Below are 26,416 nucleotides of genomic sequence, written 5' to 3' on the forward strand. Positions count from 1 at the left end.
ATCATTCTTCTAAATTGTACATTCATATAGCATTTGTCACAAACACCAGACATCTCTCAGCATTTTATCAATGAAGCACTCTAGAAAGGTGGTCGCTATATAATGTAGGGAACAATGCAAACCATATAAACAGCAATCACTTTAAACTAGAGATCACCCAAGAAATTCAATAATTTCTGTAACTTCTCAATTCTATGTAAGCAACTTATAACTTGTTCACAGTAAACATTTGGAAACAAAGTAGTTGAGTACTTCAAAACATATACATTAAAAATAATTTTCATAGTAAAACAAACTTTTTTTGAAATATTAAACTATGAAAGCAATGAAAATTAAGGTGAAAATTTTCAATACTATGAAAGCATTCCCATATTCAGTCTCTTTTTATTTACTATAACAGACTAGATCACTTTACCGTTAAAAAAACACCACTATTGCTCTCCAACAGTTCCCAGTCACAGCCAAAAATACACTTAGAAATCTAAAAACAGCAAATCTTTGGGATCACAATGAACAATGCTTTGGGGATGTGCAAATTATACATCTGTTATATACTAAACAGGGTGGAAAGAGGACAACATTATATTTCAAAATGCATTGCGCAGGTACAACAAGCTATTATGAAATCCACGAAAAGTCATCATTTACAAAGTGAATTAAACACAAAAATTAGGGAAGTTATGTTTCAATTTTATAGGGCACTGGTGAGATCACATTTGAAATCCTATGCCAAGTATTTGTTAACTTATTTATAGATGATTACAAAGATACTGAAGCAGTTCAGAGAACCAAATTAATACCTGAAATGAAGAATTGTTTTCTTATTAAGAAAGGTTGACTAGGTTAGGCTTGTACCATTCAGAGTTTAGAAGATTAAGAGCTGGTCTGACAATATAGATGTGAAGAAGATATTTCCTGTTTTATTTTTATAGGAGAACCCATAGCTACTGGTCGCCGTTTCAAAATCAGCGATCAGCCATTTACAACTGAAATTAGTTGAAACATTTTATTCAGAGGGTCATGAGCATTTGGCATGGTCTTCCTGAAAAGGTGATGGAAACAGAATTCCTCAATATTTTTAAGGCAGAGCTAGATAGATTCGAGTTAAGCAAGGGGGTGAAAGGTTATCAGCAATGGACAGGAATAGGATTTGAGGTTACAATCAGATCAGCTGTGATCCTACAGATTGGCAAAGCAGACTCAAGACACTGAATGGCCCACTCCTCCTCATTGTCTATATGATCCTCGAACTAATGTGACTAAAAAAATTGTTCAAATATTTATAGGCAATACAGGCAAGTGGGCGGCACTGTGATAGGGGTCTTAATGTTAAGCCTTTAAGTTTAGCACAATATAACAATGTACAATATTTTAGGATTAAATCTACGATATTAGTGCCTGCTCAGTTACAGAAACTCATGTCTGAACAAACATACTTTTGTATTTCTGGCTGAAAGCCTAGACATACATTAAAACTATTGAACCCAGTGAGTCCCAAGGAAAACTTTGATTGTCAACTTTGACAGTGTTTTCTTTTGCAAATTCACAATATTTATTTACACAAGATAGGGGTTTCAAGTGCTTGCAGTTTCTCTATTGATACTATTATGGTCTGGTTGATTGACACTTTTATTGGCCTATATCAAAAGGATTTTTTCTAAAGAAAGTGGTAAATTAATAATGAATGATTGGATGTTTCAAAAGTTTTTTATAAAAACAGCCTGTTGTCACTATAGGCTTCAGTGGTCCTGTGTGGTATATAATTGGTGAATAGGCATAGTTTGGCATTGCTTCTTGAGGGGCATGGAGTGTGAGGGGCTGTAGGGGTAGAATGCCTTACTTCTTCCATTATAACGGGGATAAATCCCCAGAACAATAAGGAGAATGTTTTTATCTTTGATAACCAGCACCCCTTGTAACTGCCACTGAATGTGTTTCTGGGTTGGCTGCTTTGACTGCAGTCTGATCCTATTCACCCAGAAATAAAACGTCATCATGTCTAGTACTTTCTCCTGAATCATCTACTTGCTAATGTTAACACTGCTGCTTCAATATCATTTCTAACCCCAGCGCTACGCACGGTTTTCTTCTCCCCTTAATACATCTTACAATTCTTGATTTCAACCTATTCTACATCTCAGAGTCTAGAGATGTACAGCACGGAAACAGATCCTTCGGTCCAACTCGTCCATGCCGACCAGATATCCCAACCCAATCTAGTCCCACCTGCCAGCACCTTGCCCATATCCCTCCAAACCCTTCCAATTCATATACCCATCCAGATGCCTCTTAAATGTTGCAATTGTACCAGCCTCCATCACATCCTCTGACAGCTCATTCCATACCCGTACCATCCTCTGTAAAAAAAGTTGCCCCCTAGGTCTCTTTTATATCTTTCCCCTCTCACCCTAAACCTATGCCCTCTAGTTCTGGACTCCGACCCCAGGGAAAGACTGCCTATTTACCCTATCCATGCCCCTCATGATTTTGTAAACTTCTTTAAGGTTGCTCCTCAGCCACCAGGGAAAACAGCCCCAGCCTGTTCAGCATCTCCCTAAAGCTCAAATCCTCCAAACCTGGCAACATCCTTGTAAATCTTTTCTGAACCCTTTCAAGTTTCACAACACCTTTCCGATAGGAAGGAGACCAGAAGTGCACACAATATTCCAACAGTGGCCTAACCGATGTCCTGTACAGCCACAACATGACCTCCCAACTCCTGTACTCAATACTCTGACCAATAAAAGAAAACATACCAAACACCTTCTTCACTATCCTATCTACCTGTGACTCCACTTTCAAGGAGCTATGAACCAGCACTTCAAAGTCTCTTTGTTCAGCAACACTCCCTAGGCCCTTACCATTAAGTGTATAAGTCCTGCTAATTAGAAAATGCTTGGTTTTCTCCCCAAATCAGATATTTTTTGAATTGCAGAATAACTATTTTAACTCTTTAAAAGGTTTTGAAATTTATCCCTTAAATTAAATCGAAGGAAAACTACTATCCATAAGATATCAGCAGCTAAAGAATAAGTTTAATCAGTTTCTCAAGTGAAATGTATGCATCCTGGAAAATTATATAAACAATATGCGCTCCAGATGGATAATGCTATTAATTCTGACTTTCATTAGAACTCATTGAAAAGTCATCAAAACATTAATACTTCTCTTTTCAAAGATGCAGATCTGAACAGTACCAGAATCTTCTACTTTCGTTTAAGATTTCCAACATCTTTTGCACTTTGCTTTTGCATTAGAGTCGAAAATGGAAGCACCAATTTTAAATACTAGCCTCACGTGAACCCTAAGTAATTTCAGCAGTCTTTAAGACAGCAGAGCAATCAAAGTACAGTGATAAGTAGCTAAGGTCAAAGCGTCCCCTGCATAAAATAAAACCAGCAAACACTCTTCCCTAGTGCTGTTGACACCAGAGATTACAACTGGTTATGTGCTAGATTGTTAATATCACTTGTTCCTCAATTTCAGCTGAGAACCTGTGATTGCAGGAGAATTAATTCTCTGCTGCTAGTGCTCCTGAAAAACAATAGGCTGTTGTTGGGCTAGCATTAGTATCAGGACTGAAACTCTTTGTAGAGTAAAACTAAGCTCAGGGACAACTATTTGTTCTCACATTCCTTATATTCAGCATGCACAAATGAATGGCCAAAAATATGGAAATGCGGATAAATGTTTTCACTTAATGAACCGTACTTATCCACTCCCAAAACCCTCCCTTGACAGAATATTGAGGAATTATCTTGCCTTCTCTTTTTTTTTTCCAGTCTTTATATTTTGCGATGCAATGTGCGGGATTTATATATATATTAATATCTTTTGTTTTAGAACAAGAATTAGTGGTGTGCAGATTTCAGTCTATGGAAGGCTTTGATGGTTAACTTGGGAGGCCTTGTGAAGCCTTGGTTTGTAAGGATTGTGGAAGGCTAATGGAAATCTGTTCACATTGGGAGTTTTTCTTATGAAACAAAGTAAACAGTGTAACGTATTAGCCTTCAGTTAGAAGGATTGGAATGATGTTGTTTTAGGACTTGGGTAAACACTCATTGCTTGAAAAGCCCTTTTGGTTCGAGCTTTGCAGAAGTCCTGGTTGAAACTAGCTATGTAAAACAGTTACTCCTGAAGAAAAAAGATAGCTTAGAACTGTTAACAAATAGGTTACCTCAGTGAATGGAGTTTAGTTTGAAATCTCCAGACCAGAAATGTTTGGTTAAAATTCTGAAGAGGTTATTTGAAGCTGAGAAAGTCTATGTTCAGTTGTATGAATGCTCAAAGATATGAAACTGATCAGGAATCCAGACCAAATCTGATATTGGGTTAAAGCAGCCTTGAAGAACTGGGTAAATAATTAGATCCAGGCAGTGGGTAGAGGGGGGGAAAATGTCATGAAATTGAAATGTTTCACATGAATTGTACATAGATTTGAATTGCAAATTGTTTGGTGTGGACAGGGGCAGAATGGGAGGTGGAAGACAGGTGGTGCTGGTGGCAGTGCAGATAAAGGATTGTGTGCTCAAATTTGCAGAATTTAGCCAGGGAATTGATAGAAGTTAAATTAGGCCATAAAGATATGATAGAGAAGGGAATTCTCTCAGGTAGGAGTACTGTAAGGGATTAATGAGATTGCATTTTACCATTGCATTTCAAAATCAATAAACTTGCATTAAATGTAAACAGTTTGTTTTATTTATCTTCATTTCTTTTGCATAACAAACTTGCTTTGTTACTGAACCAAAGTTACTGCATTGTGTGCTTGAGATTCAGTAAACACACCTAGTTTAAACCAAGAACAAAAAATTGTCATCAAGTCAGATTGCAATCAGAGATCTGATTTTTCCAGCAACAAAATCAACTGGGATCATAACACATTTCCTCTCTTCCCAAATTCTTACAAGTTAATCATTTTAATCTTTGCACATTTGCCCACTCTTCCCACTGCCTGGATCTATTTATTTACCTGGCTCCTCAAGACCTTCTTAACTCAATTGATCTGGATTCCTTGCCAACATCTCCATTAGAATTTTAAATACTCACAAATAGTTCACAAAATAAATTTCAACATGACAACAGAACATACACATAATTGCATGTATAGAAAATGTCTAGCATCTCACCTTACATATTGGAAAGACCTAGTCTGTGATCCTGAACCATAAACCTGAGAAGACAGAAAAAAAGTTAATTTAAAAATGCAACCAAAAGTTGTGAAGTACTGTGACCTTAACGTATTTTACCAGTTAATAACACTTTAGAAATTATGCTACTGCACTATTATACAAAAATAACCTTGGAACAATAATAGCTAAGTACTTTACATGAAAACTTAGAAACACAGGAAACATGTCTCCTTCCTTCTCTGGAAGGGAGGAGGATGAGAGGTACTTGATTAAGAAGTCTTGAAGATCACAGATTAGATCCAGGACTACATACACCTGGTACAGGAGTTGAGAACTAGGGAAAGCACCTTGTGTCAAAAGAAAGTGGAAAATTTAAACAAATTCTGACAAAAGAGGTGTTGGAATTGTATTCTTTCATAACAATAGCCTCTCATTTCTGATTAATCTTAATGAATGCCAAAAAGGGAATGAATATAAAAAGGAGATTGCCTGAATTGTACACTGATTTGAATTATAAATTGTTTGATGGGGATGGAGGGTAGAATGGTGGTGATGCTGGTGATTATCTTTTATCTGCACTATGTGCTCAAATTTGCAGAATTTAACAAGTGGAGCTCTTCAGGTACCTGTACCTTTAATTATCACACTTATTAATAGGTCTAATGAAGGAACAGAAAATTGTCAACCAAGATTTGCAGATGGCACTAGATTAGCACAAATCGCATAATACAAACTGTGTCTCTCCACAGATACTGCCAGACCCGATGAGTTTCTCTGGTAGTTTCTGCTTTTATTTTAGCTTTCCAGCATCTGTAGTATTTTCCATGTCTCAAACTCAAGGTACCTTAATTTGCATGGAGCATTCTGTTCGGCCCTTCAACGTTGTCAAGGATCAAAATGACCTTTCCTTTTGTATTCACCAGACTATGTATTTTGACACAGTCAGCATATTTGATGATGGCTATCAACTTGCCTTATATTATTTTCAAGATGTGAACAGCAGAGGCCTAATGAAATGCATGAGCAGCATCCAGAAGACATGGCTCTTTCCATGGAATTTCACTGCGCATATCATTAATTCTAAATTAATTTATATTGCCTGAAAGGATGATTCAACACTCCAGTCCCACAGAGCCTACGAGAAGTGAACAGGCCAGCAATTCCAACTGGTAACATTTGGTACTTTCTTAACCAACATTTTTGAACAGACAGGATTTGAAACAATTACCTATAAACAACTAAATTTTAAAGCAAGTTAATAAATAAACACTGTGAAGATAGATGGTCAAAAAGTTGATAAGTGTCAAAAAACGTGGCACTGGAAAAGCACAGCAGGTAAGGCAGCGAGGAGCAGGAGAGTCGACGTTTTGGGCATAAGCCCTTCATTGGGAATGAAAGTTAATAAGCTAAGCTATTTGATGTTGTTTCCCTGTCCATCTACAAAAATGAGTATTTCATTCATCTGCCTCAGTAATCACAGAATCCCTACAGTGTGGAAACAGGCTATTTGGCCCATCGAGTCCACGCTGATCTTCTGAAGACTATCCCACCCAGACCGATGCCCCTTATTCACCCCTGTAACCCTGCATTTCCTATGGATAATCCACCTACCTTGAATATCCCTGGTCACTAGGGACAATTTAGCATGGCCAATTCACCTTACCGGCACAACTTTGGACTTTGAGGGGAAAATCGAAGCACCTGGAGGAAATCTACACTTGCATGAACAGAATGTGCAAACTCCACACAGACAGTTGCCTGATGCTGGACTCTAATCCAGGTCCCTGTTGCTGAGAGGCAGCAGTGTTAATCACTGATCCACCATACCACCCAATCAGTAAGCACCATACAGCCACTTGTTCTTTCAGGCTTTTCTGTTTAAATCTTTCTCTGTTCAAATCTTTCTCTGTTCACACTGACAGGAATTGCAAATATAAAGTGCAAGGTCAAGCTTTGCAGAGGTCCTGAAAATTCCAATTTTATGTGAAAGGGCCTTAAATGAAGCATAGAGTCTCAGAGGAATTAACGTGAAAACTGAAGTTACATTCATAAGGCATTCCTTAACAGAGAAAATTATACCTGCACCTCCCAAGTTGAAAAACACTATTTTAAGTTACTTCATTCCTACATTGATAAAAAACTTGAAACAAAACTTAAAAATACCTATATAAAAGTAAACTATTTTATTTACAATACCTCCTACTGTCAACACAAACTGCAGAGCTAGGGGAGTTGCTACCTGCGATCTGAATCAAGGGCCCCTTGCACCAGATCACTTGCTGGGTTCTTCACTTGCTCTTGGCTGTATTGTGACTGCTGCCTTGGGGAGCTTTTTTGGTTGTCTGTAGCATTCCTCCTTGCTGGCTGCCGTAGAGTCTGCTAGGGCCACTGCTTGTTGGTGTCTCTCCATTTTGCTCACTGCTGTGGGGCAGAGGGCATTACTAAGCACAGTCCTGTCCGGAATTCAGGGATCAGGGAGGATGCCAAATTCAGTCCTGCCAGTGTCCTGCAGGATGAGAGAGGCTTCAGAGCTTGGTCAGCACACCATTCTTCAGGCCTGAAGAGGATGTAGCTGCCACCCTGCAAGCTAGAGCAAGGGGGAAAATGTTGCTGTGTCTTGTGTCCAGACATGTCTGGCTCCCTCTGATCCAAGTAGGTTCTGTGGGCAATGGGGGTAAATACTGTCACATGGGTCATGGCTCCAGCAGATGGTCTTTGGCCTGGTAGCTGCAGGGGTCCCTTCTGCTGATCTCCAGCAGTGATATGGCACCAAGAGGGGAGAGGTTGTACCAAAATGATGGCAATCGGATGAGATACAGTGATGTACTATTGTAAACAGTATCATAATGATACTTACAACACGAGATTTCTAGTCCGAATAACACATTTAGCAAAACTGCACAACTTTAATGGCAGAGAATCAGCAAATAGATTAAGTGAGTTGATAGAAAAGTAGCTGCTACAGTACAAATCAGGGAAATGTGAGGTTTTTAAACTGTTTAAAATATTTTTCTTCTACTGGTTTAAAGTGTGGCATATTATATTTCATTGGGATAGAGCCCCTTTAAGAGATGTGTCACGTGACCACTAATGAGTTGCGCTGGTTTGTGGGCTTCTTCAGAGTTGCTTCCTGCTTTAACAGAGTGCACATCTACAGAATAAAACCACCCTGCTGGGCTGCAGTAAGTGACAAGTTTGTGTGTTCTTTAGCTCTGACTAGAGCCAAATAATTATCCAGTACCAAATAGTGACAAAGTATTAAATGATGGTGTTCAGATTTATTTGGATGTCCTTGTACTTAAGGATAGGAGGTTAACATGTAGATACAGCAAGCAATTGGGAATGTACATTGGTACATTGTCCTTTAGTGAAACAGTGAAGAAAACTTACTGCAGTTGTAGAGAGCTTTATTGAAACTACCCCTAGAGTGCAATTGAGGTTCTGTTTCTGAGAGAGGATACGTTTGCCTTGGAATAAAGATTTACTAGTCAATGTTCTGGCACTCCTCACCTAATGCTTCAGAAGTTTAAGTAGTTTGTGCAAAGTTCAGGAACACATGGATGGAATGAGTTGCTTCTATCCCAAGAGTACTTAAAAATAAATGCCTACTTAAGGAGTTTTCCCAATGACACTCATGTTCTGAGAATCCAATGATAATTTTGAACAAAAACTACATCACAATAATTTGGTTAAAACATGTCAGAGCAATTTAACAGTAATTTTTCCCCCAATATCTGTCTAATTGAATTATCATATTAACAGAAGACTAGCAAACAGAAGCATTACTTTCTCCATTGGCATTCCCACAATAGCTACTGAAATGTTGAAGGCATATGTAATCTGAGCAATTATTAGCAGGTCTCTCACTATTGATTGTAGCCTATTATGCTCTTGCCTCAGCATTATTCCACAGCTGACTGAGACTTGGCCTCAGCTGTGGGGATGAGTTTGCTTTACATAGAAAACAGAATTGGGTTGAAGCTAACCATGTGCACAGTTTTTGTCTTGATCTAGCCCAGTATCCTGGGCCATCAGTGCTGTGAAACTGACATCAGCACCATGTTGGGAAATCAGAGAAAAGAGAGGGAGTGGGGAAAGTTGCCAATGACACTTACCCGCCAGGTCTGATGGTGCCTCAGTCCTGCTCCCCCAGTGCTGCACGTGAGTTGGCACCTATGCCCACAGTATCAAATTTAACTTCCCTTGTCTGGAAGGTGCAGGTGACAGAGGGCTGAAAAAGAGGTGGCCACCTAAACAGCAAGTGGGAGAAAGGTGTGTTTATTTTTGAGTGGGCAGAACTTTCAGCAAACTGGATTATTCAACATGTTATTGTGGCAGTGCAGCAAAATGGCTTTTTGTTCTGAAGGGACTTTTTAAATTGGAAAATAAATTCTAGGATTCCTTTGTTCAAAGGATTGGCCAAATAGTACTCATTTAAGTAAAATGAAAGTTTTCAGTAGATCATTCTAAGTACTCTAAATCTTGCAAGAGACCTGTTAGAATTATATCCTGAAAGGTTCTGATTTCCCCAAAAGGATTTATTACTAATGCTCAAACATTAATCATGCATGTCTATTCCTCTTAATTACACAGCATCAATAAACTGCTCATATTGTTAGGAGTGGTCAGTAATTTAATTTTGACAGGAGTGTTAAACCAAGTTACTAACCATCAACCAAAAAAAACGTTCAGATCTAATCTGAACTCAAAAAATCAAGAGGAAACCTAATACCTTTTATACATCTTTATACTATGGAAAATAACAGATACCTGGAAAAGAACTATAATAAGTCATTCAGATAACACTCTAAAGTGCAAGTGCAAAGTTCAATGCATTTTTAAAATACTTTTAAATGTGCAGGATAAAAAATATTGACAACTTGTACTCACTGTTAGGCTTTCTCCCTGGAGAGCCTGCAGAATAAAGTTACTCACTACTCTGCCATCATTCATATGCATTCGAGGACCAAATGTATTGAATATTCTTGCAACTCGAACTTCTACTCCTTCCTGTAATAAACAGACATAGAAGATTATGTCCTTTTCTCTTATGTCCTGAATAATACATTGATTTTAAAAGTATAATGTATGGATTGAGCAAAATTCATTAAATCCACGTCAGCTATCAACTAATTTAGCAATGACTTCATAAGTTGGACCCCAACTAACACAGCTGCTAATTGCAGAAATAACATACAAAATAGCATGAATTGCCAGAGGACATATCTGTAAAAGTCATGAAGGAGCTGAAGGACACTGTACAACAATAACTAGAAAGACTATAGTCAGTGTGAAATAATTAGACAATTAATCTGAAGTATTCTGAAGATTAATACTCCAATCTTCAAAGACCAATGTTAATAGCAAGGACAAACTACCAATCGGAATATTAGTAAAATTATTCAAATTTACTGCACAATCAGTAATCATATTCATGATTTCTGAAGCAAGAGAGTTTGACAATTCTGTTTGACCAAAAGATGGCTTTTATACAGAAAAAGGCAATGAGTTCTCTCTAGTAGACAAGGAGCAAGACTTCAATGCTTAAAACTTCATAGCAGCTCATTCACATCAAGCATAAAAAAAAACTTTATATTACTGAATAAAGAATTTTGTCTAAGTTTTTTGTCTTGCAATCATCGAAAGATTCGCAAGAACAATATTAAAAGGAAATATCTTATATGTATGAGAAGCGTGAGATGATTGGTTGACAAGCATACTCTGAGTATAGATACTGCCATAGAGAATACACTAGTTAAATGACGACAAATCGTTAACAGCCAAGTTTATTTTGATTAGTCAAGGCATTGCCATGACAAATGAACTGGTGAGTGGTAGTTCCATTATAGCAAGTTGATGTGGTTCTGTTCGCCGAGCTGGAAGTTTTTGTTGCAAACGTTTCGTCCCCTGGCTAGGCGACATCATCAGTGCTGGGTACCCAGTTTGCATCCTGTTCATGGCAAGCACTGTTTGTGCTTCTACTGCACAACAGCAGTATCAAACAGTTTGCTTGATCTGTTGCTAATAGTGTTGAGATGCCTTACTTTTCCAGGGTAATCAGAGAGAGACAAAGACTGGAAGTGGCAGCTTTAAGCGCCTTCATGAGTTGCACAATATACTGCTAAAAATGATCTGATCAGGGTAGCCAATACTGCACAGGATGGATTTGAGTGTACCCTCTCAAGTTTCCACATTGAGAAAATGGCTCAGGCCCTACTTATAAAGCTGTCAATAAGGCTAATCTTGTATCATGAACTACTGTTGGAATTCTACAAGTATGTTGTTCATGAATACATGCCTGTAACAGATAGTAGTATTATAACCATCTGGGAGATTTCTCAATGAGCACAGCAAGACTTTGATCTCCAGCATCTGCAGACCTCACTTTCTCCTTATAAAGCTGTCAATAAGGCTAATCTTGTATCATGAACTACTGTTGGAATCCTACAAGTATGTTGTTCATGAATACATGCCTGTAACAGATAGTAGTATTATAACCATCTGGGAGATTTCTCAATGAGCAAAGCAAGAAAGGGAGCGATTTTGCCTGCTTCTTTTTAATAGTGACATTTTTATAAAGTTCTAAAGTGAAGGTGAACCTATCTTCAAGAATACTTTTCAAAAGCTGTATTGTACAGCATTACACAACAAATTACAAAAATGTTTGTAGATGCTTTCCATGATTAATGTTTAGTCATTTATACTTAAACTTCTGTAAAAATGCAATTAAAAGTGTTACAGTTAAAATAACACAGCTTTCTACATAATGTAGAGAAGTCAAAGAATGAATACCTGGCACAGGTTTATATTAAGTAAGGCTAAATTCTTGCATTATATGAAAGAATGATGCTCAAGTTCTCAAAACGATGCATGCTTATTTATTTAAAATATTATTGTTATTAAAACATACTGTCCAGAGGTGAAAATTTTGAAGAATATGTTTTTAACCCAGTTTGTTAGCTAAATGTACCGTTGAAGTATGACTAACCTGCTTCATGTAGGCATAACACATAGTTTCAGCTACTCTTTTACCCTCATCGTAGCAGGCTCTCGGACCAATAGGATTAACATGGCCCCAGTAATCTTCACGTTGTGGGTGAACCTCTGGATCTTTAGCAATATTTAAAAAGTAACAATTAAAAATAGTACAATAAATAACTATAAAACCCTATAACAACTGTTGAAACCTCTGTTTAGCAAGCAGCTATCCACTCGGTCCAAGGTCTTGTGAATGATACTAACAGTATCAAGAAAGTGCAAGATGCTATCCTGTTTGGCAATAGGGACAATGGTAACTTTACATCTGACTTACAGCACAGGCATGTACCCAAGTAATGAAGCTATTCACAACACTCAAATAAATTAACTTGATATAATTCAACCAGAATGCAAAATCAGTCAGCATGGTCATGCACAAAGCATTGCATTTATTATATTTATCCTGCTCCTTTCACACACGGGCACTTTGTGGTTCATTAACTTAACAGACTATACTGTCACATCAAATCACATAGTGGAAAGACATTTGTTACAAGAATGCTAGCATTATTTTCTCTGGTAATCACTAAATTTCCCTTTATATTGTATTCTAAATGAATCTGCAATATCCCGAACACGACCTCACAATCCAATTTCATTAAAAGAATTCTTCTTTGTTATTCTATTTCTGCTGATGTCATCAGCAGAAATAGAATAACAAAGAAGAATTCGGTTTAAACTTTGAGAATGGAAGATTAGAAGAAGCAAGGAAAGAAATTAAAATGAGCAAAATACTGACCGGAATGACAAAAGCCAATCATTAGCCATAGTTAGAACAAAGATAATGCCAGGTGCTGCATAGCCATCTTTGATTCAGTAGAAATTAAAAAGTATCTCTGCCCAGAACATCAGTGATATCCATCAGTAATCTTGCCATTAACTTATTTGGTTAGGATTAGCATCTAAAGGATGTCTAGTATAGAAAGAAGGATACACCCCCCGACTTATAGCCATTAAAGTCAAGCATCAGGGAGGAACCTAATTTAGGGCAAATCTGTATCATTTCCACTATGCTGCCAGAGTTCACTTTTTATTTGGGCAGACGTCTGACGAATGGATTGCAGAGGAGGCCAAATAATAAATAGCAGTGAATATATTCCTTGCTGAATCACTTAATCTGGAATGAGTATGATTCATTTTTACTGCTCTGTTCAGAAACAACCTTTCTCCTGCCATTTGCATGGTGACTCTACTGAGTCATAGAGATGTACAGCATTGAAATAGACCCTTCGGTCCAACCCATCCATGCCGACCAGATATCTCCAACCAATCTAGTCCCACCTGCCAGCACCTGGCCCATATCCCTCCAAACCCTTTCTGTTCATATACCCATCCAAATGCCATTTAAACGTTGCAATTGCACCAGCCTCCACCACTTCCTCTGGCAACTCATTCCACACAGTACCATCCTCTGTGAAAACATTGCCCTTTACGTCTCTTTTATATCTTTCCCCTCTCACCGTAAACCTATGCCCTCTAGTTCTGGACTTCCTGACCCCAGGGAAAAAAAACTTGGTATACTTATCCTATCCATGCCCCTCAATTTTGTAAATCTCTATAAGGTCACCCCTCAACCTCCAACACCCCACCCTGTTCAGCCTCTCCCTATAACTCAAATCCTCCAATCCTGGGCAACATCCTTGTAAATCTTTTCTGGACCCTTTCAAGTTTCACAACACCTTTCCGTTAGGAAGTAGACCAGAATTGCATGCAATATTCCAACAGTGGCCTAACCAATGTCCTGTACAGTCTTGGAGGAAGGTATAGGTGGCCTAATTAGCACGTTTGCGAATGACACTAAGATTGGTGGAGCAGCAGATAGTGAAGCGGACTGTCAGAGAATGAAGCAGAATATAGATAGATTGGAGAGTTGGGCACAGAAATGGCAGATGGACTTCATTCCAGGTAAATGCAAGGTGATGTGTTTGGAAAATCCAATTAAGAGTGAACTACACATTAAATGGAAAATTGAGTAGAGAGAGATCTGGATATTCAGGTACATTGTTCCCTGAAGGTGGCAACGCATGTCAATGGAGTGGTCAAGAGTGCACTTGGCATGCTTTCCTTCATCGGATGGGATATTGGTAAAGCTGTGTAATATTAAGCATTTGGAAAAATTTTGGGAGGGGTTGTACAACAGGTCAAGCTCAGTTTTGCTCAAGTACCAGAATCTTTATTTCAATTAGCCATTAATTAGACCCATTGTAATCCTTGAGGCACATGGCTCAATTTGATGCAAATTATAGCCAATTTGTTTTTTTCTTGGCAGCCAAGTTATTTCACAGGTAGATTGGTGGAGCTAAAAGATACCTTGATTTTTTTGGCAACATGGAGTGGCAAAAAATAAATACTTGAAAAATTCTCAGACAGCTGGCATCTACCATCACATATGAATTATAAGTTGATTGCTCTGTGAATGAAAGATGACTGCAAGACTTCACACATCCAACAATGATTTCCTGCTCACTTGAAAATTTAAACATCCTGATAAATGCGTAATGTATTGACAGAAAGCATTTGAAAAAGTGAAATAATTTAACCTAGCAAACAAAGCTTCAGATTTTTGCAACAATGCATAGCTTGACTACTCAGAAAATCGGTTACATAGAAGTTCAAGGCAACATTTATTTTCACAGCCATTGAAAAAGTAGTGCCAGATCAACTGAAGTTTGTTGGACCGCAGAAGATAAAAAACATTTGCGAATGCATCCTCGACAGAGGAGAGGGACAACCTCAGTTACGCCATGACAACTCCATCTGCATATTGTTTTACAACACCACCTTCTCATGTAGTCCTCATATGAGAACAGAAATTCTGAAGGGAATGCCCATCATGACTGCAAGAACTATACTCCACATAACAGCAAGGATGGTGACAAAACAAAGGGTTAAGTAAACACTAGAAAATTTAAATAGAAAAAAAAAGAACCAATGAAAGGCGACAAAAGACTAAAAACAAGGAAATCAACAACTTGCCTAAAAAGATGAAATTACATGAATGAGGTTGAATCAGAATTAAGAGATGTCAGTGACAGCAGCAGTGTCTACTGGGGAAACAATATCCACAATTCTGATTATTAGTAGGTACAAGACCCATCAAAGAGATAGTCTACCTGTGACATTTACTCATTCTGAACTTTAACATGCAATAATGGGAAATGATCTTGTATGTAAAATAGTTCTTTTGACAATTTTCTTTTCAGTTTCCTTTGCCTTCTTAATCTAATTTTTTGACGTAATCTCAAATGACTACAGTAGTCCTAGAATTTCTACAGGTTCTGCAGGATATATTTGAGCATTCATAATATTTTTGACAAAAATAATAAACCTAAGATCAGAAGACCAAAATCACAGCACTGTTTTAGACAAAAGTATGTCTCACAAAACTGATTCGTAAGGAGGCTGATGCCAACAGCATTAAAGGTGAATGGAGAGGAGATGGACATGTTAATTTCAACATATCCTAAAATTGGAACGCTCCAATCAATTATCTATCTTAATTCAGGTTAGGAAAAGGTAGATGTTACAAAGGAAATCTCCATTAACAGATTTCCACTGATCAATAATTATAATGCACAAAGCAAGGTAAAATGAAGGAACTGAGAGGCACTGACAAGGGTACAGGTATCTTGATTTCTTTAGGATTAGTGTACAAACTCAAAATAATTGAACTTTTCTCTTGTGGTATTCCGATAATACTGAACATCACCCATGATTCATTCAGTGAGGACAACATTACTTGGTGAAGAAAAGCTACACATTTTACATAACCATAGCAATCTATACCTTTTAATGAAGGCAGGTAGTAAAAGAGCAAATATAAGCTTGCACCTTACCTCCATAAACCTCAGAAGTTGAGGCTAATAGGAGACGTGCCCCAACACGTTTTGCTAATCCTGAAATAAAAAGAAAATAATTCTTGATTTTACATATATACGGTGAGATATTATGATCTTTCATACAAGTTTCATTTTAAATGTAAATTTGTAAGTCCATTCAGAAGGAAAGACATAACATTGTCAATTGGATAGGTATATCAATGAGTTGCCAAGGACATTATGGGCTAAACGATCCATTTCTAAACAGTCACTTAGTAGTACAGAAGTTAAGTTGTTGGAAATAAAGACATGCTGTCAAAGATTTGTGTCTTGCAGTCTTCAGGCAGCCCTGGGTTGCTCAGATCTTCTTCCTGCCAGAGTGTATAATGCTCAGATTTGGACAAGTTGAGTGAGTGGGCAAATGCCTGACAGGTGAAGTATAATGTAAATAAAGGAGAGGTTATCTACTTTGGAAGCAGATTATCTGAATGGAGCTGGATTTGGAAAGGGGGAGGTGCAATGAGACCTAGGTGTCCTTGTATACTGTCGCTGAAAGTAAGCATGCAGGTGCAGCAGGCACTGGAGGCAGTAAGTGATATGTTGGCCTTCATAGCAAGAGGATTAGAGTATGGGAGAAGGGATTAGATTAGATTAGATTCCCTACACAGTGTGGAAACAGGCCCTTCGGCCCAACAAGTCAACACATACCCTCCAAAAAGTAACACAGACCCATTTCCCTCCGATTAATGCACCTAACACTATGGACAATTTAGCATGGCCAATTCACATCTTTGGACTGTGAGAGGAAACCGGAGCCATGGGGAGAATGTGCAAACTCCACACAGACAGTTGCCCAAGGCTGGAATTGAACCCAGGTCCCTGGTGCTGTAAGGCACCAGTGCTAACCACTATGCCACCATGCCGCCCCTGTTCATTGCAATTGCTCGCAGTCTTGGTGAGACTGCATCTGGAGTAGTGTGTGCAGTTTTGGTCTCCTTATCTGAGGGAGGATGTTCTGGCTATGGTGGGAGTGATACAACAGCTTACCAGACTGATTCCTGGAAAGGCAGGACTGATACATGAAGAGAAACTAGATGGTTAGGACTCCACAAACTAGTATTGTCTAATAGGATTAGACAGGGATGGCGGGGGGAGGGGGGTGGGGGGATTTTACTGATGACCAGAGAGTTCAGAACAAGGTATCACAGTATAAGGATGGCTCGTAGTGCAGTGGTACTATCTCTGCCCTGAGCCAGAAACTTAGGTTCAAGACCCACCTGCTCCAGAGGAGTGTCATAACATTTCTGAACAGGTTGATTTAAAGTAAAAACTACAGAGTAAATCATTTAGGACTGAGATAAAGAGAATTTTTTTTCACTCAGAGTGGTGAGCTTTGCCCCAGAAAGTGGTTAAGGCCAAAACACTGGATGTTTTCAAGGAGTTCAATATCATTCTTAGACTAAAGGAATCAAATAGTACGGGTAGAAAGCAGTAATAGAGTACAGAGTTGGATGATCAGCCAAGATTGAGTGGCAAAAACAAGCTCAAATGGCTGAATTGCCTACTCCTGCACCTAATTTCTATGACTCAGTAGCAAAAGACAAATGGATATTGAAGTATGTAGCCAACTACATGCTTCAGCACCCAACTGGGGACAATTTAGAGGGTCCACTGGTGAGATTACACGACCCAGCTCCTTGTAGAGGCCAGATAAGTGGAGGCAGCCTCACGCTGGTAGGCCTGGGAGTTTTTGCAGCCAACAACTCTGTGGCCTAAAGACAGGGACATGAGCAGGAATACTTGAACAATAAAAATAATGGAAAAAACCAAATGCCATACCTAACATGTTTAATGTCCCAATAGTATTTGTCTTCAGCGTCTTGATTGGGTTATACATATAATTTGGAGGAGATGCTGGTGACGCCAGGTGATAAATCTGATCCACTGTTTTCAAACAAAACACAAAATGATTTATTACATATCAAACTCTTAAGTGATTGCTAATGCTACAGATAATTATAAATAATCTACTCTCTTGTTGCATTTGATTGTGATATTTCTATAATCATAACCCCAATCTCTGAACTGCTTGGTTAATTTACCAACTGAAAATCAAGGGCAAACACGATAGCACAAAAGCTGAAGATATCAAATAATGCTTTATAAATGAAATTAACCATTTCTTAAATATACAGGAAGCTTATTGTAACATTCTCATTTAACCAAATACATTCAATGTGGTGTAAAAATCTAAAGCTTTCAAGAATCAACACCACATTTTAGAGTTCTCTTGATTTATTTGATAATTTAGGGTCACAAATACTTGGTAATACCATAAAGATTATTCTACCTAACTGCCTTGTAGGTGGTTTTACAGAAATAAATACTTTATGTACTTAGCTCCTCCATCACAAAGCACTTTACCCCAATTATTTTGGGGCTATGACGACAACTATACCATCAGAAAAATTAATACTGTACTAGCAAATATCCTAGCAAACGGACAATAAGAAAACTTTCCTTTGATGGAACCTTGAGTGAGGAATGATAACTCGGGCACGTGAAGATTTCCTTCTCTTCATATAATACAAACCAGTGGAGCAGGGAGATGAGTGTATCAAGTTAAAGTCTTGTCATAAGAATGACCAGCTCTGCTGGTGGGAATGGGTGCAGGAGGCTAGGAACAACTTCATTCATTCATTTACCAGAAATAACAATCACTAATATGGAAAGAGAAAATGCTGAAGAAATCTTATAGAGCTGGAAGCATCAGTGGAAAGAGAAACAATATTAACGCTTTGAATGGGACATGACTATTCTTTCAAGTCTTATTGGACCAGGTTGGCCAATGGAGCTTAATTCAGATAAATGCGAGGTGCTGCATTTTGGGAAAGCAAATCCTAGCAGGACTTATACACTTAATGGTAAGGTCCTAGGGAGTATTGCTGAACAAAGAGACCTTGGATTGCAGCTTCATAGCTCCTTGAAAGTGGAGTCGCAGGTAGATAGGATAGTGAAGAAGGCATTTGGTATGCTTTCTTTTATTGGTCAGAGTATTAAGTACAGGAGTTGGGAGGTCATGTTGCGGCTGTACAGGACATTGGTTAGGCCACTGTTGGAATATTGCATGCAGTTCTGATCTCCTTCCTATCGGAAAGATGTTGTGAAACTTGAAAAGGTTCAGGAAAGATTTACAAGGATGTTGCCAGGGTTAAAGGATCTTAGCTACAGGGAGAGGCTGAACAGGCTGGGGTTGTTTTCCCTGGAGCGTCAGAGGCTGAGGGGTGACCTTATAGAGGTTTACAAAATTATGAGGGGCATGGATAGGATAAATAGGCAAAGTCTTTTCCCTGGGGTTGGGGAGTCCAGAACTAGAGGGCATAGGTATAGGGTGAGAGGGGAAAGATATAAAAGAGACCTAAGAGGCAACATTTTCACAGAGGATGATACGTGTATGGAATGAGCTATCAAAGGAAGTGGTGGAGGCTGGTACAATTGCAAGCTTTAAGAGGCATTTAGATGGGTATATGAATAGGAAGGGTTTGGAGGGATATGGGCTGGGTGCTGACAGGTGGGACTAGATTGCGTTGGGGATATCTGGTTGGCATGGACGGGTTGGACCGAAGGGTCTGATTCCATGCTGTACATCTCTATGACATAGGATATACAAAGTTTTCAATGGAGACAAGATATGTTGTGAAAGCGACAAAAGGGAATTAATAATCCTCCAGTTTATAATATGGAAGAGGAAAAAAAAAGCAAGGAAATTATGCTAAACCTTTATAAACCACAAAGTTCAGCTAAAATTATGGCTATTTCTAGGCACTACACTTTGGGAAGGATGTCAAGGCTCTTGAGAGGACTTCAGTCACAAATAAACTGGAAAACTTTGGTTGTTTTTCTTGCTGCACAGAAGGTGAAGCAGATAGAGGCACTCAAATTCATGAAGTGTTTTATTAGATTAGATTACTTACAGTGTGGAAACAGGCCCTTCGGCCCAACAAGTCCACACCGACCCTCCAAAGAGCAACCCACGCAGACCCATTCCCCTACATTTACCCCTTCACCTAACACGACGGGCAATTTAGCATGGCCAATTCACCTAACCTGCACATTTTTTTTGGGACTGTGGGAGGAATACGGAGCACCTGGAGGAAACCCATGCAGACACGGGGAGAATGTGCAAACTCCACAAAGACAGTTGCCCGAGGCGGGAACTGAACCTGGGTCTCTGGCGCTGTGAGGCAGCAGTGCTAACCACTGTGCCACCATGCCGCCCACATAAAGTAAACAAAAATGTCTCCTGTAAGTAAGCCAGAGTTCTGCTAGTATTAATTTTACAGTGTCACAAATTTGCAAGTTCAAATCCTAGTCCTCAAGCACAAACATTTGGCCCCTACAAACAAGACACATTAAAGGAATACTATAGTGTCAGACACCCTGATTTTCAGTTAAGACACCAAACCGAGACCTCTTTAGCCTCTTAGACTAGCAGAAAATAACCCGTGTCAGTACTTTAAGGACATGTAAGAGAGTTACCCCCCCCAATGTCCTGACCAATACCTGCCTTGACATCCAATCATCTCGGCAGCCATTTTGTGTACAAATCCCATAAATATGAAAAGATAACAAGTTAACTATTACTTACCTTCAATATATAATGGTTCAACAACATCATGATTGATTAATTCAAAGTTTTCATGTCCAATCCAATGTTCCACATTCCTTTTCCGGCCTGTGAAAAAGTTGTCAACGACCGTTACTTCATGACCATCCATCATAAGCTTATCAGCAAGGTGAGAACCTACAAATCCAGCTCCTCCAGTTATCTGCAAACAGGAAACAGAACTAATGTGCAAATCACATCAATTCAATTTAGCCCCTCAATACCCTGCCTCCATTACATAAAAAGATACAGGGTAGATTGATACAAATGTATGCAGCATGTTCAAAGAGGAAGAGACAGTGAAAGGAAACCAATAAAAATACAGGGTCATTTCTAGGTGGGTTCATGAGCAACTGTTGGCCCTAGTGAGAAGACCATTAGACATAGGAGCAGAATTAGGCTATTCAGCTGGTCAAGTCTGTTCCACCATTCGGTCATGGCTAATATGTTTCTTAATCCCATTCTCCTGCTTTCTCCCTGTAACCCCTGATCCCCTTACTCCTCAAAAACTAACTAACTAACTGCAACTGATCTCCATCCTGTTGTATCATTTGACAACCATTCACAATTATTCACAACTCCACCGATTTTTCTATCATCTGCAAAGTTACTAACCCACCCATCTGGGTTTTCATCCAGGATTCCCTGTGGAACACCACTAGCCATTGACCTCCAGCCTGAAAAACACCCTTCCACAACTACCTTCTGTCTTCTACGGGCAAGCTAATTCTGAATTCATGCACACAGATCACTGTGGATCCCTTGCATCTTAAATCTTCTGCATGAGCCTACGGGAGAGACCTTGTTGAAAGCCCAAAAAATCCATGTAGACAGCTCCACTGTTCTACCCTCATCAATTATCTTTGTCACGTCCTTGAAAACTTCAATCAAGTTAGTAAGACATGACCTGCCCTGCACAAAGCCATGCTGATTGCCCCAAATTAGGCCATGTTTTTCTAAATCCTATCCCTAAGGATTTATCCAATAGCTTCTCAACCACCGATGTGAGACTCACTGGTCTGTAGTTTCCTGGATTGTCTCCTTTTTCAAGTCATTTGCAACCCTCTGACTCCAGTAATTCCTGAAAGATCACCAGCAATGCTTCCATAATCACCTCAGCTACCTCCTTCAGAACCTTAGGGTATAGTCCAATCGCTCCAAGTGATTTAGCCACCTACAGATCTTTCAGCTTCCCAAGCACCATCTCTTCACCAATACATTCATCTCTGCCACCTGACGCTCTTGAAATTTGGGAATGCTACAGGTATTTTGCATTATGAAGGCAGATGCAAAATACCTATTCAGTTCCCCCATCATTCCTTTGTTCCCCATTACTACTTTGCCAGCCTCATTTGCCAGTGGTCCAACCTTAGACTCTTGCTTCTCTCACCTATTATATATCTAAATAATTCTTGTAATCGCTTATATTAATAGCTAGCTTAACCTCATTTCATCATCTTATTGACTTTTTTGGAAAGTTATCCTCTGCTGGTTTTTAAAGGATTCCGAATCCACTGGCTTCCCACTAATCTTTACCACAATGTATGTTTTTTTCTTTTGCGTTTATGCTGCTCCTGATTTCTCGTTAGCTATGGTTGCCTCGTCCTTCCCTCAGTATATTTCTTCTTCCTTGGTATAAATTTATGCTGCCCATCAATAATTTACCCCCAGAAACTCCTGTCATTGCTGCTCCATCATCTTCCCTGCTAGGCTTCTGTTCCAATTAACTCTGGCCAAGTCCTCCCTCAAATTTGCAGCTGCCTTTACTCAATTGTGATGCTGTTACATCTGATTCAAGCTTCTCCCTCTCAAACTGCAGGGTGAATTCTATCATGTGTTGGTCCCTGCACCTAGGGGTTCCTTCACCTTGAGCTCCCTAATCAAGTCTGCCTCATTATGCAACTCCAGAATTGTCTGCTCCTGAGAGGATCTACCACAAATTACTCCAAAGACATTCCATTAATTCCTTTACTTGGGATCTGCTACCAACCTGATTTTCCCTGTCCATCAGCGTGTCAATGTTCCTCACGATTATTGTAACAGTGCCATTAGCTTAGATAGTAAACAGTTAGGAAGAAGTACAAAGTAAAAATTGATTTACTCATAGCACTCAACAAATGTTGTGAATATGGGAGTGGCTTGTCAATCTGTACCAAGGATTTGAAAAATTCTCAGCAGAATGCTTAAAGCAGTAACAAAATTCTAACATGTAAACATCTTGGAAAATAGTGACTATGTTATTATCTATTTTCAATTTGAGTGGAAAGAAACAGATTAGCATCAAACTTGATATTAGCTAACCTCTGTGGCATAATTATCAATGGCTTAGAATAATAAACATGGGGGATTAGGGATAAAGAGAGTTAAAATAATAAGCAGAAGGTAATACTTAAGAGGCGGATAGAATGCAGACAAATTCAACTGACTAGATCTAGACTGAAAGTAAGAAAACATCAAAATCAAAATATTCTTTTTAATGATAGAAGGCTCTACGTTGTAAAATGGTAACTGCAGTGTACCTCAAGGCATTTAAAATACCAAACAAAAAAAAGCAGGAACAAATAAATAGCCTCTAGTTTGAAGCAAACATTGCTGAGAAGGAACTGACATTGAACCCAAGCAATCCACTCTCATATTAGAAGGAAGCTCCGTGCAAAAGGATTCTGACTGCACTTAGAGATACTCAAAATAAAGTCTGGTGTAAATGTTATTATTTACATTTTTGTAAATAATATTATAAATGCTAGATCCTGTAACAATCAGTACAGTTACAATTTTGCCAGAATATCCAGACATCTTTCAACACAGAATCCTACAGTCACGTTTGATATGGTAAAAGAAAGCAATAGATTCATCAGTAAAGACAATAGGTCCATTTAAACAAAAAATGGAAAGTTTTTCACTGACTGAAAAAGACAGCTGGAAAAACAGGCAGACCACTATATCTTATGTGCTCTTGGGAGAAAATAACTTCCAATGAAGTGTTGCTACTGTGGAGCCCGCTTGTGAAGGTATAGCTGAAATTAAACCCACCACGAAGGAAATTAGCAAAGTTATTAACTTGCTTTCCATTGGCAAAACTCCAAAACTGCTGCGCCTACACCACATGAACTGGTCAAGCAAAGAAAACCAGTACTCCTGCACCATCTATGTGAACTTCTCCCCGGCTGGAAGGAGGGTTCAGAGCCTCAACGTGTGAGATGCAAAGACTATGACCCTATACAGCAAAGTGTCTGAAGCATTTGTAACAACTATCAAAGTGAAGTGGGAGATGGCACAGGACAGGGTGACACTGGGCATACAGATACACAAGATGGCCGCTGACCCATCACTTGGCCACTTGACACATTAGGTGGCTGCCGGAGCACAATGTGGAGACAGACAGCAGAGCAAATATAGACCCTGCCAGGGACCCCAGAATGTCAGCACAATGCACTCACAACCTCGTTAATTAGTTTAAGGCGGGTGGGGGAGAGAATACACAGGAGTAGTGTACACTGCCCGAAGCATCTGGGTCCAGTCAACACCTTTGATAGAAATGCTAACAGCTTGATACAGACTCAATACAGAGTAGCCAGGGCTGTAGTTATTGCCCTTCTCAGGGCAAGCGATTAGCACTCATTACTGCAGCAATGGACTTCCATGCAGACACTGAAACGGACAATGACTGTGCTGAAATTAACAAAGGCTGTGCTGGAACTGACAACAACTGCACCAAAACTATTAATGATTCGGCAGTATATACCATAAACAAACCATGTTACAAAGACAATAACCTCATCACTGACCTATTACTAAAAAATGTATAAAAGTATCTTGACATGTACTCCCGGTCGAGAGAAGACTCGCAGCTGACCACTGTGCTGTTGGTGTCTCTCTCTCTCTCGCTCTCTCTCCCAAGAGCTCCGGTATTTCCTTGTACAATAAACTCTGTCCTTGAACCCCGACTCTGACTCAGAGGTTGGTGATTTTCCCCATAACAAAGGCATCACTCTGCTGATCATCATGGGATAAACTGTGTACGGTTACAGATTGTTGTTTAATGTCATCCTAGTGCTAGGCTCCATGAGGAATAAGTGCTCACTTGGGAATTTCATACAAGTGGGACTGCAGCGTGGAGGGGGATGTTCAACCTTTTTCAGTATTTACCAGCTGGTGAGTGCTCAAAGTTATCATAGTTGTAGATAGGTAATTGTTGGAGAGTTTTAAGATTTTATTCCTTTAGTCCAGGTCAGTAATCTACTACTGATGAGTTGCAAGTATTATGTTAAACATCTTAACATATTTCATATATCTTACAGACAGCAGTTGTGATATTTCTAATCTAACATCTAATTAGTGAAATAAAACAGTGTGCAAATGCTTCAACAGCACACAATTGCCAGATAATGACCACCTAAAACAGAAGAGAATCTAATCAATGTTCCTCGACATTCACTGGAATTACCATTGCAGAATCTGCCACTAACATCCTGGGAGCTACCACTGACCAGAAACTGAACTAATCATATAAATACTGTGACTACAACAGCAGGTCAGAATCCTGCAGCATATGACATGACTCTCTGGTGTCTGTCCGACATCTTCCAAACCACTCACCACTACCATCTAAAATGGAGTTTGAACATCAGATACATCAAAGAGGGCAGAGGCTTCCAGGAGACAGTCACAGCCATGAGCCTACGTATTTGTGATCTGTTCTTTGGTAAGGTGTGAGAGACTGAGTGAGGCATGGACAAGGACACTGAACGTAGCAATGAAGGAGCCTCAGCAAATGCCCAACAATTCTCCCAGCTTTTGTCGTCAGGAGGAGGGTCTGTGCAAATTGACCAATGGCAGAGGGCCATTCAGGTGGGAGTGGGGTGGGAAGAGGAGAGAGCAAGTATAAAGCAATGTACCTATAATTGGGGACACAGTAGGTTTCGGGGTTAAAAGGGCTGTGAAAATACCCAAGTTGAAGATAGCACAAATCAGGTTGCTAGAACCAGTTGCAACCAGTAACTGTTTCTGCAAAGTTAGTAGTGAGAGGTTCAAGTGATACCAGAAAAATGCTATTTGTGTAACAAAACTAACTGTACAGCTGGATGACCATAAACGATGTAATTGGATTGATGTAAGTGACTTAAACTTGCTGAAGTATAACTGTAATCAAGTGTAACTAACCATGGGAATTTGTGTGCCATCTTCGGATATGTGCAATTCCTCTTTCACATGACCAAACAAATCAGTGAATAAAGAAACTAGAGTCTTGTCTGATTACTGGTGATTGAACCCCCACTTCAGGGGAAGAGGTGCACTGTTCTTTATAGCGAAGCGTATGAAGCCTGAGGGCCAAGGATTTTTCAGAACTAATTCATTCACAGAATGCAGGGTTATGATAATCTCTCTGGGCTGGGGAGGACCAGTCCAGTTGTGGATGTGCATGGATATCAGTAACAACTAAGAAAGAGATTCTGCCATGGAATATGACAGCTAAAGACTAAATACAAAATCAGAACCACAACGTTAATAACCTCTGCATTACTACCTGACTGAATAGTGAAGTGACATAGAGTAGATAGGATCAGAGATAAAGACATAGCTCAAGGGTTGGCTTGAGTGATATGAGCTGTAATTAAGGGGTCCTAGCATCATTACCAGGGGATAAAAGGGACTATTGGCATGATTTCCATTTGAACCACACCTGATACCAGCATTATAAGTCATATAACTAAGGCTTTAGAGAGAAGTTTATGCGAAATGCTAAGGGGATAGTTTATGAG

General features: G+C 39.2%; 1 protein-coding gene across 2 annotated transcripts in view; it reads right to left on the reverse strand.

The window, feature by feature from the left end:
- uxs1 (UDP-glucuronate decarboxylase 1) overlaps positions 1-26,416 on the reverse strand; it is a 69,396-nt gene that overhangs the window by 10,688 nt on the left and 32,292 nt on the right. Inside the window, exons 6-11 of one of the 2 annotated variants that reach the window (XM_043691759.1) lie at positions 20,637-20,817; positions 17,828-17,932; positions 16,007-16,066; positions 12,121-12,242; positions 10,023-10,142; positions 5,135-5,173 (exon numbers count right to left, since the gene is read on the reverse strand). In XM_043691759.1, the coding sequence (XP_043547694.1) occupies positions 5,135-5,173; positions 10,023-10,142; positions 12,121-12,242; positions 16,007-16,066; positions 17,828-17,932; positions 20,637-20,817 (627 nt within the window). Of the gene's footprint in view, positions 1-5,129; positions 5,174-10,022; positions 10,143-12,120; positions 12,243-16,006; positions 16,067-17,827; positions 17,933-20,636; positions 20,818-26,416 lie in introns of both variants that reach the window. The other variant, XM_043691758.1, reaches the window with a different exon arrangement.

The sequence above is a fragment of the Chiloscyllium plagiosum genome, chromosome 6, assembly GCF_004010195.1.
Source record: "Chiloscyllium plagiosum isolate BGI_BamShark_2017 chromosome 6, ASM401019v2, whole genome shotgun sequence".
NCBI lineage: Eukaryota > Metazoa > Chordata > Chondrichthyes > Orectolobiformes > Hemiscylliidae > Chiloscyllium > Chiloscyllium plagiosum.